Source organism: Micromonas pusilla (genome assembly GCF_000151265.4).
Source record: "Micromonas pusilla CCMP1545 genomic scaffold MICPUCscaffold_14, whole genome shotgun sequence".
In the NCBI taxonomy this organism is placed as follows: Eukaryota; Viridiplantae; Chlorophyta; class Mamiellophyceae; order Mamiellales; family Mamiellaceae; genus Micromonas; species Micromonas pusilla.
The window spans coordinates 28,928-42,580 of NW_003315895.1; the positions used below are offsets into that span (position 1 = coordinate 28,928).

General features: G+C 67.3%; 3 protein-coding genes across 3 annotated transcripts; 1 reads left to right on the plus strand and 2 right to left on the minus strand.

The window, feature by feature from the left end:
* Positions 1–1,841: 1,841 nt before the first annotated feature.
* MICPUCDRAFT_45915 (SNF2 super family) lies at positions 1,842–9,660 on the minus strand (the record flags this gene model as incomplete). Its single annotated transcript, XM_003063317.1, has 8 exons — positions 1,842–2,309; positions 2,331–2,574; positions 2,680–2,936; positions 3,615–4,691; positions 5,013–7,076; positions 7,104–7,304; positions 7,500–8,615; positions 9,070–9,660. The coding sequence occupies 8 exons, from the start codon at positions 9,658–9,660 to the stop codon at positions 1,842–1,844; spliced, it is 6,018 nt and encodes a 2,005-aa protein (XP_003063363.1).
* Positions 9,661–11,208: 1,548 nt separating this feature from the next.
* MICPUCDRAFT_52923 (uncharacterized protein) lies at positions 11,209–12,472 on the plus strand (the record flags this gene model as incomplete). The annotated part of the gene is made up of 2 exons (XM_003063113.1): positions 11,209–11,927; positions 12,118–12,472. 2 exons carry the CDS (start codon positions 11,209–11,211, stop codon positions 12,470–12,472), a joined length of 1,074 nt encoding a protein of 357 aa, XP_003063159.1.
* A 195-nt stretch (positions 12,473–12,667) lies between these two features.
* MICPUCDRAFT_52924 (uncharacterized protein) lies at positions 12,668–13,436 on the minus strand (the record flags this gene model as incomplete). Its single annotated transcript, XM_003063318.1, has 2 exons — positions 12,668–13,093; positions 13,260–13,436. The coding sequence occupies 2 exons, from the start codon at positions 13,434–13,436 to the stop codon at positions 12,668–12,670; spliced, it is 603 nt and encodes a 200-aa protein (XP_003063364.1).
* Positions 13,437–13,653: the final 217 nt, after the last annotated feature.

Below are 13,653 nucleotides of genomic sequence, written 5' to 3' on the forward strand. Positions count from 1 at the left end.
GCCCAGTCGTCGGGCCGGGCAGGCGCGCGTCCGGTCCGGGGAGCGCGCCGCCGATCCACCCGTCGTTGGAGGCGGCGGCGGCGGCGGTCGCGTCTCCGTCGAACGCGGACGACGCGGGGCCGTCGTCGTCGTCGTCCCTTCGCGCGCGCTGACGACCGGGTGAGACGAAATGCTCATAGGATCCGCCGGCGCTGACGACGTTGGACGCGACGCCGCCGTCGGCGTCCCTCTCCTCGGCACCCTCCTCGGCACCCTCGGAGTCGGCACCCTCCTCTTCTAGCGTCATCGCGTGCATCGCCATCGCGAACGCCGCGGGGACGCCGATGGCGGCGAGCGACGCCGCGGGCAACGCCCTGACGTCCGCCGCGCGCTCGATCCAGTTCGCGCGGAGCTTGGTCGCGATGACGCGCGCGTCGTCGCCGCCGCGGCCGATCCGCGCGCACACCCTCGTCGCGAACGCCTCGAGGGTTTCCTCCTCCTGCTCTTCTTCCTTCGGAGGCGTCGGCGGCGGCGGCGGCGGCGGCGGCGCCGCGAACTCTTCGCTCGCGGACGTCGGCGTCGGCGTCTCGTCGGACGCCGCGTCCGCGTACGCGTAACAGTCGCCGTACAGATCGCGCGCGAGACACCCGTCGTCGTCAGCCTCGGCGCGCGGCGCGTCGTTCGCGCTCGCCGCCGCCGCCGGACCCGGACGACTAAAGGCGGACGCGTCGTCGACGTTTGAAAAAGTTTCAAACTCGCGGTCGCCGTCGTCGGCCGCGTCCTCCGCCGGCGCCGCCTCCGCGTGCACGACCCCGGCGCCGGCGACGACCCACGCGTCGCACACCCCGCCGGTCGCGGCGACCGCGGAGACGTCGAACGCTTCGACGCCGACGCACTTTTCGTCGCCGCGGTGAACGATGAAAGATATCGACGACGCGCCGTCCGCGAGCGGAACTTCGAACGTGCATCGCGAGACGTACCCCTCGACCATCGCCCTCCCGTCGCGCGCGTACGCGACGGGCCTCACCGGCGCTTCCCAGCGCGTGGGGGAGCGCGCGCCGTCCCACGCGTGCACGCCGAACGCGGCCGCGTCGCCGTCCGCGCGATGGTAGTGCAATCGCAGCGTCGCCTCGGCCTCGATCCCGCGGGGGCTTCGATCGGCGCCGTGGGCGTCGCTCGCGTCGTGCGCGTCGTGCGCGACGACGCGCGCGCGCGGGAGCCGCCGTCGCGAGGACGACGACGCGCGACGCCGCGCGGGGACGGGGACCGCGCATCGCGCGGCGGGGATGGACGCCGGCGTCGCCATCTTGCGCCGCGATGCTGCCGCGACGGAGGCGCGCTAACAACTTCTGTCTGGTATTTATCCGAGGATTTGGGCGGGAGAAGTTTGCGTTTGGTCGCGGTCGGCGTTTCCTCGGACGGTTACGACGTACGACAACAGAAGTTGGAGTAGATGGAAGGACGACGACAGAGTTCGAAGCGCGCGCGAGTCTTCGTTCGTTAACGTGTTACATCGTCGTCGTATTACATCGTGCGTTCACGGAATATGTACAGCCGCTAATAATGAAGACAGACATGGTGCGTTCGCCGCTCGTTCGGTGCGGACGCTGCTGTGCGTGCGAAAGACAAAAAAAACACCCGCGGAGGCGTCGACGAGCCACGACCGCGCGCGCGCGCGATTGCGCCGCGCGCGCGCGCGTCGTCGCGACCCATCCATCCCCCCCGCGGTCTCCTCCTCCTCCTCTCCTCTCCGGCCCGCCGCGACGCGCCGGTCGCGACGGGCCATCCTCCTCCTCCTCCTCCTCGGTCGGCGACGGCGACGAGAGAGACGCCGTCGTCGATATACACCATCATCGAATCGATCACTTGACGTGCGTCCCTTTGAACATCTCGCCGCCGCGCTCGTTGTAAATCTTCTCCTCGATCGTGTCCTTCGCGATGAGTCGATGCACGTGCACGAGCTTCGTCTGGCCGTACCGACGGATCCGCCCGATCGCCTGCGTCTCGGACGCGTCGTACTCGTACTGCGTGTTCGTCTCCAGCGGGTGCACGAAGATGGCGTGGTTCGCCGTCGTGAGATTAGCGCCGGAGGCGGACTCGTCGCGAGAGAGCAGCATGAGGACGCGCGCGTCGCCGGGGCGAAGCTTCTCCTTTTGGAACTCATCCAACGCGGCGCACTGCTGGTGGACGGAGCCCTTGAGCTTGAGGTACTTGATGTTCGCGTCGTCGAGGACGTCGGAGACTTGCTTCATGAGGTCCGGGTACTGGATGAAGATTAGGACGCGTTCGTCCGGGTTGAAGCCGCGGAGGCTTTGGACGAGTTCGGACATCTTCTTGCCGTGGCGTCCGACGACGATGGAGCCGCCGCCGGCGGTTCGATCCCCGCCGTTTCCGCCGTTTCCGCCGCCGCGCTTCTTCTTGGTCGGGGACGCCAACGCGGCGTCGCCGTCCACGCAGCCCTCTCTCTCGGTGCCGAGGCTCGCCGCCGTGATGATGTTGTCGCCGCCGCACGCGCGCGCGCACCCGGGGACGCCGCACTCTTGCAGGTTGGCGTCGGCGCGGAGGCACGCGAGGCAGCCGACGTGGCCGCACTCGCTGATGAGACCGGCGTCGCGCTTCATGCAGACGGACGACGAGCTCGTGCGCTTGAGCGCGCCGGTTCCGCCGCCGCCGCCGCCGCTCTGCTTCTTCTTCGCGGACTTGGCCTCGCACGCCTGGCAGACGATGGCGTCGTCGTCGCGCAAGCCTTGGAGCTCGCGCACGGCTTTGAAGAATCGAAGCGCGCGCGTCCTGCCGGAGAGCTCATTCACGAGCGCGTTCACGTCGTGGGTGTGATCGCGCAGCTGCCACATCTTGTCGTCGACGGGTTTACGATACGCCTTCTGTTGATTCTTGGTCATGTCCTCGTACGATTTCGCCGCGGTCTTCGAGGGCGCGCGCGAGGACGGCGTGTCGATCTTTTTCGGCGTCGACTTTGGCGTCGCCGCCGGCGTCGCCGGCGCGTCCGCCGCGCCGCCGCCCCCCTTGGCGATCTTCGTCGGCGCGATCCACGTCGGTCGGACGTCCACGGGGACGATCTTTCGCTTGGCCTGATCCTCGCTGCCGCTGCTGGTGAGTTTCCACACCGGGTCGTTCGGGCCGGACGGCGGCGAGAAGTCCTTCTCCTTCGTGCACAGCGGCGCGCGGTAGATGACCTCGACGCGGCCCTCCTTGGCTCGGAGCTTTTTGTACTCAATCTCTTCGTACTTGTCCTCCTCGACGTCCGCCTTGGATCGGTCCTTCCACGCCATCGCGCACTTCTGCTTCTGCGATCCGGTCACCTCCATGATCATGCCAATCTTCCAGTTGTCCTTGACGACGTTTCCATCCTTGCCCTCCTTACCGAGGTTCACGCGCAGGATCGACGACAGCGGGTAGCACGACACGGTGCACTCGTGCGTCGCCGCGACGGCGTCCGACGCCTGCTTCAGCAGACGCGTGGTGATCAACTCCGTCACCTCGGGATCGCCCGCGAGGTTGTGCACGACGACGTTCTTCATGAACTTCACAAAGTCGAACTCGTCGTACTTTTTGTTCAAGTCGCCGACGAGTCGCTCCCGCGCGTCGGCTCGGTTGGCTTTGATCTCCGTCTCGACGACGTCCACGCCGAGCTCGCGAGCCATCTCCTTCGCCTCCCAAAACATAACCTTCGCGTCGAGCACGGCGCGGACGATGTTCCTCTCGCAGTCCTCCTTCTCCTCCTCGCGCACTCTGACGATGGCGTTGCACGCCCCGGTGCCCGCGCCGGCGTCGTTGTCGAGCTTGAATTTGGTGACGCACTTGACGAGCGCCTCGGCGCCGCTGGCGGAGCCCTCCAGCACCTTGGCCATGCGCTTGTCGCGGTCGCCGTCGGAGGACTTCTTCTTCTTCGTCTTCACCATCATGTCCGTGGACTTGAGGTAGTGCTCGAGCTCGAGGTAGATCGCCTTCTCCACGGGGCGGAGGTTCAGGAGGTTCAGATCCGTCACGGACTTGATCTCGTCGATCTCCGCGATGTTCTGCCGCACGAAACGGTCGAGGAACCCTTGCGCGACGGCGTGACGCGTCGCGTGCCAGTGCTGCGTCGGCTTCTCCTTGAAAAACTGGAACGACTCCGCCTTCGTGATCTCCGCTTTCGTGTACCGCGGCATCTCGTCCGAGCCGAGGTTGGTGCCGAGAAGCGCCGCGGTGTCCTTAATTTCAGAGAAGGCGCCGACTGGGGGCGTTCCGGAGAGGCACCATCTCGCCTCCGCCTTGAGTCCGAGCACGACGCAGCGGTCCGACTGCTGGAGGTACGTGAACTCGTCCACGACGACGCGGCGCCAGTGGAAGAGCTCGAGCGGGCACGACGACGTTTTGGTCCAATCGCGCTCGACGGACGTTGTCTCGAACCCCCAGTGGTCCTTGTCGGCGCTCTCGTCGGCTTCGTCGGGGGACGCCGACGCCGACGCGGGGGATTTGGATTTTTTCCCCTTGGCGCACGCGGCGGCTCGGCGCTTCGCCGCAGCCTTCGCCTTCGCCTTGCGCTCCTCCTCCTCCTCGTCCACCTCGTCGTACTCCGAGGAGTCGGAGTCGCTCTCGAAGTCGGACCCGAAGTCGTCGCCGTCGTCCGCGTACTTGATCGGCTTGGACGCGGACGCGCGCGCCAGCCGCGCGCGCGGGGACGTCGCCGCCGCCGCCGCGGGCGCGGGCGACTCCAACCCGCCGATGGACGACTTCTTCTTCGGCGTAGATCTCTTCTTCGGCGTCGACGGCTTCTTCGGGGGCTTCGCGACGCGCGTCTTGACGCTCGCCGGGGACTTCGTCGCGGACGGCTTCGCCTTGACCGGCGACTGCGGCGGCGTCTTCAGCCTGATGGACTTGGCGAGGTCCGTCGCCTTTTTCCGCGCGGCGAGCTCGGCGTACTTGAACCCCTCCATCCCGCCGAGCTCCTTCGTCTTCTTCACGAGCGCGGCGCCCTTCAGCCGCTTCGGGTTGATCGTGATCACCGACGTCTCGCCCTTGCCCTTGCGGACGTTCGCGGCGCACTCCACGACGCCGTTCGGGCCTGAAGTGAGACGTTCGCACTGCGTCTCGAGCTTGTCGAGGCAGTCGCGGTACGACGCGGCGAAGTGCCGGCCGGCGCCCGCGGCTTTGCACTGCGGCAGCGACGCGACGCCGGCGAGCCGCGCGAGCCGCTCGAAGTACAGCGGCGAGCGCAGCACGCTCGTGGCGCAGATGACGACGTCCGCGCGTTGGAAGTCCTGCACCGTGTAGTGCGAGATGTCCGCCACCGTGCGGATGACGAGCGTGACGAGCCGGCCCTCGGCGGAAAACTTTTCAACCTCGCGCGGCCACTGCTTCAGCAGCTGCGACGGCGCCAGCACGAGCGTCGCCTTGGTCGGGATCGCATTCACGGGCTTCGCCATCGCGTTCGGGAGCGGGAACTTAATCTCGCTCGCGAGGATCGCGCCGATCGTGATGGCCGTCTTGCCGTACCCAACCTGGTCCGCGATGATGCCTCCGCGCACCAGCCGCTCGACGCGCGCTCGGCCATCCATTCGCAACCCGAGCGCGGGGTGGACGCTCTCCGCAACCTCCTCCTCGACGAACGGCTCCGTGGTTTGCTCCTGGCGGATCATCCACCCGAGCGAGCGGAGCTGCTCCGGTCGGAGCGGGAACTTCGTGTTCCATCCCTTGGGCTGCGGCGCCTTGGCGTCGCTTCGGTTGGACTTGAGGGTGAAATCCGCGAGCGCGACGGCGGCTTCGCGCTCTTCGTGCTTGACGACTTGCCACTCCACGGTCGGCTTGTCCTCCGCCTGCGGCGCCGCGCTGCGCTCTTTCGCGACGCCGCTGTACACGTTCGCGAGCGCGCGGTGCGCGAGCGTCGCGGGGTTGACCGCGATGACGAGTTCGCCGAGCTTCTTCCCGGCGGCGGCGGCGGTTTTCCTCCACTGGACGACGAAGGGCGCCGGGCGACGCTTCAGCGCTTGCTCGTACGCCGCCGCCTGCCGCGGGTCTTCCCTCGCCGTGATCTTGCTCTCGCCAGCCTTGCACGTCCACTGGAGGACCGGCGGGGATGGCGCGCAGCGCGGGCACGCCTCCGGGCATTTTGCGCCGCCGCACGCGTTTGAGTTTAATCTCTTCTCGTCGAGCGTCGTGAACGATCGCACCTCGCTCGGGAGCGCGAGCCGAGACGTGAACCACGCCAGCCTCTGGAAAACCTCCGACGAGCGGTCGTTCTGAAGCGTCTCGAACTCATCCTCCGGCCACGCGGACGCGTCCACCTCCGCGAGCGGCACCTTGGCTTTCATGATGGCGACCGCGGCTTGGCAGCCGCCCGCGCGGCTGGAGAGCGCTTTTGCGTTTTTCGGCACCCCCTGCTTCGCGGCGCGCTTTTCGTCGAGCTGAATGAGATTCACTTCGTCCGACTTCATCCAGCGGCCGTCCGTGCGGCACGCGAACGTCTCTTTCCCCTTGGCGTCGGACGGGCGGAAGGAGTGGTGCACGCGCGCGGCGTGCATCCTGTGCTCGCCGTACTGCAGCCTGCGGTGATTATCGGCAAAGACGAAAAAGTCCTCCTTGCCGTCTGAGTTTCGCACGGGGTCGAGGAAAAAGTACGCCTCCGCCGACTTGTTCAGCGTCGGCTTGGGGTCCACGCGCTTGTGCAGCGACGCCATCGCGGTGCCGCATTTGTCGTGCAGAGCGTACGTCCCGTCCACGGGGAACGACTCCTTCTGCTGCTCAAACTCCTTCGCCGTCATCCCGTCCGTCTTGAGCGTGGTGACGACGTACTCGGACCAGCGGAGGTCCGACCAGGGCGCGCGGTTACTGTCGACGCCGTCGGGCAGGGAGATGTCCAGCCTCTCCGGGTCGTCGTTCCCAATCATCCCGAGCTCCGTCTGCCAGTTCTTCTTCTTCTCGCCCTTGCCTTCGATCGCGACGTCGAACGCGTGCTCGATCGGCGCGAGGACGTCCCAGACGCCGTCGAGGAGGTGGCTCGCGCCCGGCGCCAGCCGCATGCGCGCCAACGGCCACTGGTACACCGGGTGCGGCGCGAACTCCTTGAGCTCCTTCTCGCCCGTCTCTTCGTTCGTGATCTCGCGCATCGCGGGCGCGGGCTTGACGACGACGCGCCAGTCTGACTGCGCGACGGTGCGACCGAGGCGGAGCTCGAGGACGACCTCGTCGGTGGACGGGCAGACGTACCGAGCGGTCCAGACGTCGGCGCGCTTCACCTCGCGAAACATAAAGTCGGCGCCCGCGATCGTCTCGAGCGCCTCCGCGAACGCGACCCACGTCGCCTTGGCGTCGTCCACCATCTTCTTCTCAAAGTTCGCGACGTTCTTCTCCGCGTTGGCCTTGTCGATCGCGGTCCAAATGGACTTACGCTCTTTACCGACTTGGTACGTCTCGCCGACCGGTCTCGCGGCGAGATCCGTCAAACGCCGCGGCACGCCGTCGGCGACGCCGACGAGCTTCGAGACGTCGAGCTTCTCCGCGAGCTTCTTCGCCTTCGTCACCTCCGCGGCGACATTCAGGCCGCTCAGCTTAACGCGCATCGGAAGCGTCTGCTTGAGGTGCGCGGAGAAGACGTCCGGGGCGATGCGCTCGATGTCGTGCCGCTTGTAGTTGTGTTCCGGCCGCCCTTTGCAATCCGCGCACGCCGTGTGCCCGCAGTCTTCGCATCGGTAGATGGCGTCGCGCGACCCCGTCTGCGCCTCGCAGACGCACAGACGCGCGCTGCGGTGCGCTCGGTCGAGAATGTCGGACGTGTGCTCTTTGCGGTCTGTCGCGCAGCACAGCACGAGGTCTTCCTCCTTGAGGTCATCCGCGCCCTCCACCGTGGACGCGGCGGCGACGGACCCCGCGGCGCCGCCGACGCTCAACGCGGCGGCGGATTTGGCGAGCGTCTTGCTCCCGCCGCCAGCCTTCCGCGCTTCGCTCTCCTTCGTCTTCGCCTCCGCCTTGAGCTTCGCGTTGACCTTCTTCGTGTGCTCCACGAGCTCGTCCTTCATGAGGAGGAGCGCGGAGAGCATGCACGCGCCGACCACCGTGGTCGTCATCGCGTTGCCCGCGAGGTCGCTCATCTGTCCTTCGCTCTCTCGCGTGAGGAGAAGGTCATCCACGGGGATGCCCTGCAGCGAGAGCGCTTCGATCCCCACGAGAGGCCCGCCGCGGTTCGTGACGAACGGCACCATAGACGGCGTCAGACACGGGCAGATGCCCGCGGCGCCGCTGCCCGTGGTCCTGTCCACGTTCTGGGAGAGGTTCCACACCAGCGTCTTGTGCATCGAATCCGTGCCGGATTGCGCGAGGCGTAGGTAGTCGATGTCCATGAGGTCGAGCACGCGATCCGTCTGCGCCTTGCCCCAGTCGTTCCACGCGTAGTCCGGCAGCGTGCATCCGCCTTCCCAGTCCGTGAACGGTCGGCGGTTGCCTAGGCCTTCGTCCTTGCGCGCGCGCCTGTGGCGGCTCTCGCACCGGCCCCAGTCGGTGACGCCGCGTTGGCTCGTGGCCTCGCCGGGGAGCGCGAGCATCTGTCTGCCCTTGTGCACCCTCGGGTCGTCGCTGTCGAAGAGGAACGCCTCGAGCGTCGCGCTCGCGCCGCGCTCGAGGGATTTCACGCGCGCGATCCACTCGGACGTGATCTTGTGGCCCATGTGGCCGTTGAGCTTCGTCATGAGCTCCGTCTTGTCCACGGGGACGGACGCCTAGGGTCGAGGGTCCGTACGAGCGAACGTCGGGGTGGAGTTGAAAGGCGTCAGAAGCGGAGTTGAAAGGCGTCGAGGGATGTCGGGATTGAAAGCGAGTGATGATGGGCGGAGAGATGCGCCGGGAGAGAAAGTCCTTAAGGATCGGCGTTCACCACGCGAACGCGGTCGTATGGGGACCAGTGTGAGGAGGACGCGCCTTTTGTTCCGCGACGTCGGCGTCTTCGCTCAGTCTGTTGACGAGCTTCTTTCCCGTCGGCTTCATCTTCTTCGCGTTCCCCTCCTTGTCTTTCACCTCCTTGGACGCGAGGCTGCCGATGGCTTTGAACTCGGTGGGGAAATCCGCGGGGATGAACGTCTCGCCGGGGTTCTTGCGCACGGCGACGAGGTACACGCGCGTGCGCGTGTGCGGAATGTAGTACCGCTTGGTGTCCAGCCGGGTGTAATCCGCCTGGTACCCTTGCTGGCGGAACCGCTCCGCGATCTTGTCCCACGGCGCGCCGCACACGTTCTCCAAGATCACGATCGGGGGCTCGTGCTTCTTAATCCACGTCATCATCCCGCGGAACGTCTGACCGCTCTCCCCCGCCTCGTCGATGTCCTTCTTCTCGTTGTTCAGATTGGAGTAATCGACGCACGACGTCCCAGCCACGAGCATGTCCACGTTGCCGGGCACATCCACGAGCGCGCCGTACGCCGTCGTCGCCTGATCGCCGTCCAGCTCGCGAATGTCGCGGAACAAGATCGGCGGCGCGAAGTTCCGCTCGATGTACGCCTGCTTGAACGGCTCAATCTCGCACGAAAACACGTGATCGACGCCGAGGGGCGCGTCGTAGATTTGCCCCGTCGCCGCGCCGATCTTGTCGAGCGCGAGGAGCGGGCTCTCCGTGCCGGAGCACATCGTCGCGACGCGCAGCGGCCGGCCGATGGCTTTGACGAGGTCCTTGAGTTCCGGGAGGCGCTTCACCATGTGGACGAACATCTCCTTGACGTCGCGAATCGCGGGAAGCGACGCGTCGAGGTCCTTCTTGTCCGCCTTCTCCGCCGCCTTCGCGGACGTCGTCTGCGAGTCGCCGGCGGCGTCCGCGGAGGACGACGTCTTGAGCGAAGATCCTAAAGAACGCCTGCGAAAGACGTCGAGATGATTCGAGATGATTCAAGATGATTCACCGATGGGAGGGATGCGAGCGCGTCAGTGTCCGGTCGCGGAGAAAGCGCGCGGTAAGCGCGCGCGGCGGGGGTGAGGGGGGTACGAGTCGCCCGACCGGCGGCGGCGGCGGCGCAAACAATCGAGAAAATATCCCATCCGCCGCGAACGCGGCGCAGGGGGTCGGTAAGATCGCGCGCGAAATGCGCGCCGCCTCGCCCCTCCGCGCGCGCGCGACCGCGGTTTCGGTCGAACGGATGCGCGTAGAAAGAGTTCAGAGACGAATACGATCGAAACGCGCGGGTAAATCGACGCGCACCTCGCTTTAGGCTCCGTCTTGGCGCGCGGCGACTTGACCGGCGGCTTGCGCTTTTTCTTCGGCGAAGCTCCGTGATCGGGATCGATGTCGTTCTCGTCCCCGGAGTAGTTCTCGTCCCCGGAGTCGAAACCCTCGTCCTTGTTGATGAAGTTGGGGTTGTCGATCATCGCTTTCATCGCTTTCGCGGCCGCGGCGGCCGCGCCGCGTCGCGGCGTGCCGTTGCGATTCGCGTTCGGCGACGGAAGGGGGTTCTCGATCGAATCGTCAGAGTCCGCGGGCGTCGGGCGTCCTCGCCCGCGCCTCGTCGGCGTGTGCGATTTCATCCCGGGCGACGTCGGCGGGGTCTTACCTTTCAGCGTCGCGACGCCTTTTGGGGGGCGTCCGCGCTTTAACGGCGACGACGCCGGGGACTTCTTCGAGGAGACTCTCGACGCGACCATCGCGAGCGCAATTCACGAGTTGACGCGTCGAGTGTTTCCGCGGCGCGTCGACGAAGAGGCCGACCGCGCGCGCGCGCGTGCGAGTGAACGGGCGCGAACGACCTCGCGCGCCGCCTGTCGCGTGTGATGCGACAGTAGTTGTTATCCCTGGCGGGGTATGTGCAGCCGCGTGCGTCGCGTGCGGCGCGCGCGGGAATGGCGATTTCGCACACCAGATCGCGGAACTCACGAAACGACGAGAGGGGAACGACGGCGGCCGTCGTGCCAAGTGGACAGCGCGAAATCCGCGATTCGGGGGCGCGTTCGTATGCGAAATCAGTCTGACGCGTACGTACGGCGACGTACTGGAGTACGGAAAAGATCTCTACTCGTAAACAGTATCGGCGACATCTCGCGAGGCGTACGCCAGAGTTTTCGTGACTCGAAACAGCGACGCGGTCTGCGCGGCAGCGGCAGGCAGGGTGCCGCGCGCCTCGGCGAGGAGACTTGGAAGATTTCGCGCAGAAGGATTCGCGCGCGCGCCCTCGCCCCTCCGTCGTCGACGTCCCTCGACCCCGCGCTCGCCGCGCGTTTCGTCCGCGAGACGTCCGGCCCGGCCGCGGCGACGGCGTCATGTCCGACGGCGACGACGACGAGCGACCCGCGGCGCTGACGTCGCTCCTCGGCGGCTACGGCTACGGCTCCGGGTCCGGCTCCGACGACGACGACGACGACGACGACGGCCGCGGCGGCGACGACGACGAAGGCCCCGCCGCGGGCCCGGCGCGGCCGAGCGCCGAGGAGATGCGACGCGCGGCCGCGGCGGCGTACGGCGGCGGCGAGGACGAAGGCCCCGCCGCGGGCCCGGCGCGGCCGAGCGCCGAGGAGATGCGACGCGCGGCCGCGGCGGCGTACGGCGAGGCGGCGAGGACTTTCCCCGCCGATCGCGAGGAGGAGGAGGCGGAGGCGAAGGAGGAGGAGGAGGAGGACGACGACGACGACGAACCCGTCGCGGGGCCGGCGCGGCCGCCCCCCGGCGCCGCCGCCGCCGCGATGTACGCGTCGTACGCCGACGCCGACGACGACGCCGACGCCGACGCCGGCCCGGCCGCGGACCCGTCGCGCGACGACGCGCGCGACGCGGACCCGCCGCCGTCGCCCCCGCCGCCTCGTGAGCGCCCTCCTCGACGGCTTCACAGCGCCCCGGACGCGATCGTCGCGAAGGTGGCGCTGCCGCCGGAGCCGCCCGGGGAGTGCGAGACGGTGATGCGGTCGGGGGATTCGCTCCAGACGAAGGTGAAGCGTTGGACCGAGTTGAAACGCGCCGGCGTGCGCGTCGTCGACAGGCTGAGGTGCGTTCTGTACACTGGTCCCCATACGACCGCGTTGGCGTGGTGAACGCCGTTCCTTAAGGACTTTCCCCGGTGCATCTCTCCGCCCAGGGTCCCACGCTTTCAATCCCGACACACCTCGACGCCTTTCAACTCCATCTGATGCCTTTCAACTCCACCCCGACGTTCGCTCGTATGGAACGACCCTGAGATCGACCAAGGCGTTTCGGAACCCGGACTTTCTCGAGTCGGTGGTGTCGCACTTCGAGATCGAGGAGCGCGCGACGATGTTCGCGAAGGACGCGTTCGATCCGAGCGATAACGCGCCGGAGGATTTTTACGACGCGCTCGCGGCGGCGCAGAAGAAGGAGAACGAGAGGAGAGAAGCGGAGAAGAAATCGCGAGGGTGGGCGGACCGGAACGTCGCGTTCGTGAGCGGCGGCGGTGAGACTGCTTCCCATACGACCCCGTTCGCGTGGTGCACGCCGTTCCTTAAGGACTTTTCCCGTCGTCACTCTTCACCCGCGCTTCCCTTTCAACGTTTGACCGGTAAGACGTTCGACTGACCGATCGCTTCACCCACGCAGGCGGCGGCGGCGGCGGCGGGGACGGCGGCGGCGAGCGCGACGGCGGGAGGGCGGGCGGATAGCAGATAGAAGAAGAAGTATTCGATCGACGTCGCGGCGCGCGCGCTACGCTAGATGACGACGCGATCGCGGCGGTGGACCGTTCGCGTCGCTTCGCGCGGCGTCGTCTCGTCGTCAGTGCCACGGGCGGTCGTTCGCGCCGTCGTCGGCAAAAATCCCCGCGTCGTCGTCTTCCTCGTCGTCGTCCCCGACTGCCCCGCCGCCGCCGCCGCCGCCGCGGTCGTCGATCCCTTTCACGAGGAGCTCATCCGCCGTGAACTCGAGCTTAAACAACGACCGCAGCGCGCGCGTCATCTTCGGCGACGGCGTCGGCGCGATCGGCGCGACGTCGCCGACGATCCACCCTCGGACCCGGCGTCGCAACCCGTCGCCGCGACGCCAGCGAAACGCCTCGTCGTCGCTCGGCACGAGGTGTTTATCCCCGTCCGCCGCCCAGTCCTTCGCGCTGTCCCACTCCTTCACGGAGGTGAACGTGACGAGGGCCACGATCGTCGCCGCGCCGGGGTCGCACGCGTCGCCGAGGCTCGAGACGTTCGCCGGCTGAGGGTATTTTCCCGTACGAAGCGAACGTCGGGGCGGAGTTGAAAGGCGTCAGACGGAAGAGTTGAAAGGCGTCGAGGCGCGTCGGGAATGATACCGAGGGGTGGGCGGCGAAGAGAAACATACAGTACGCCGGGAGAGAACGTCCTCAAGGATCGGCGTTCACCACGCCGACGCGGTCGTATGGGGACCGGTGTGAGATAGAACGCGCCTCGCCGTCTTTCGCCGCGGGCGTGCGCAACAACGCGACGGGCTTTCCGAGCAACCTCGGGGGCAACGCGTACGCGCGCGTCTCCATCGTCTTCGCGCCGGACACGACCAAGTCCGCCCACGGCTGCTTCATCTCGAGCCCGAACAGCGCGTCGACGTCCTCGAACGGCGAGAGGGGGTCGACGTACCCGTCGTCGATCGACGGGGTATGCGGGCAACGCGCGTCGAGCAATCCTGGGGTGATTTTCCCGCGCGAAGCGACAAGACGTCGGGTGGAGTTCAAAGGCGTCAGATGGAGCCGAAAGGCGTCGCGGTGCGTCGGGATTGAAACCGTGGGACCCTGGGCGGAG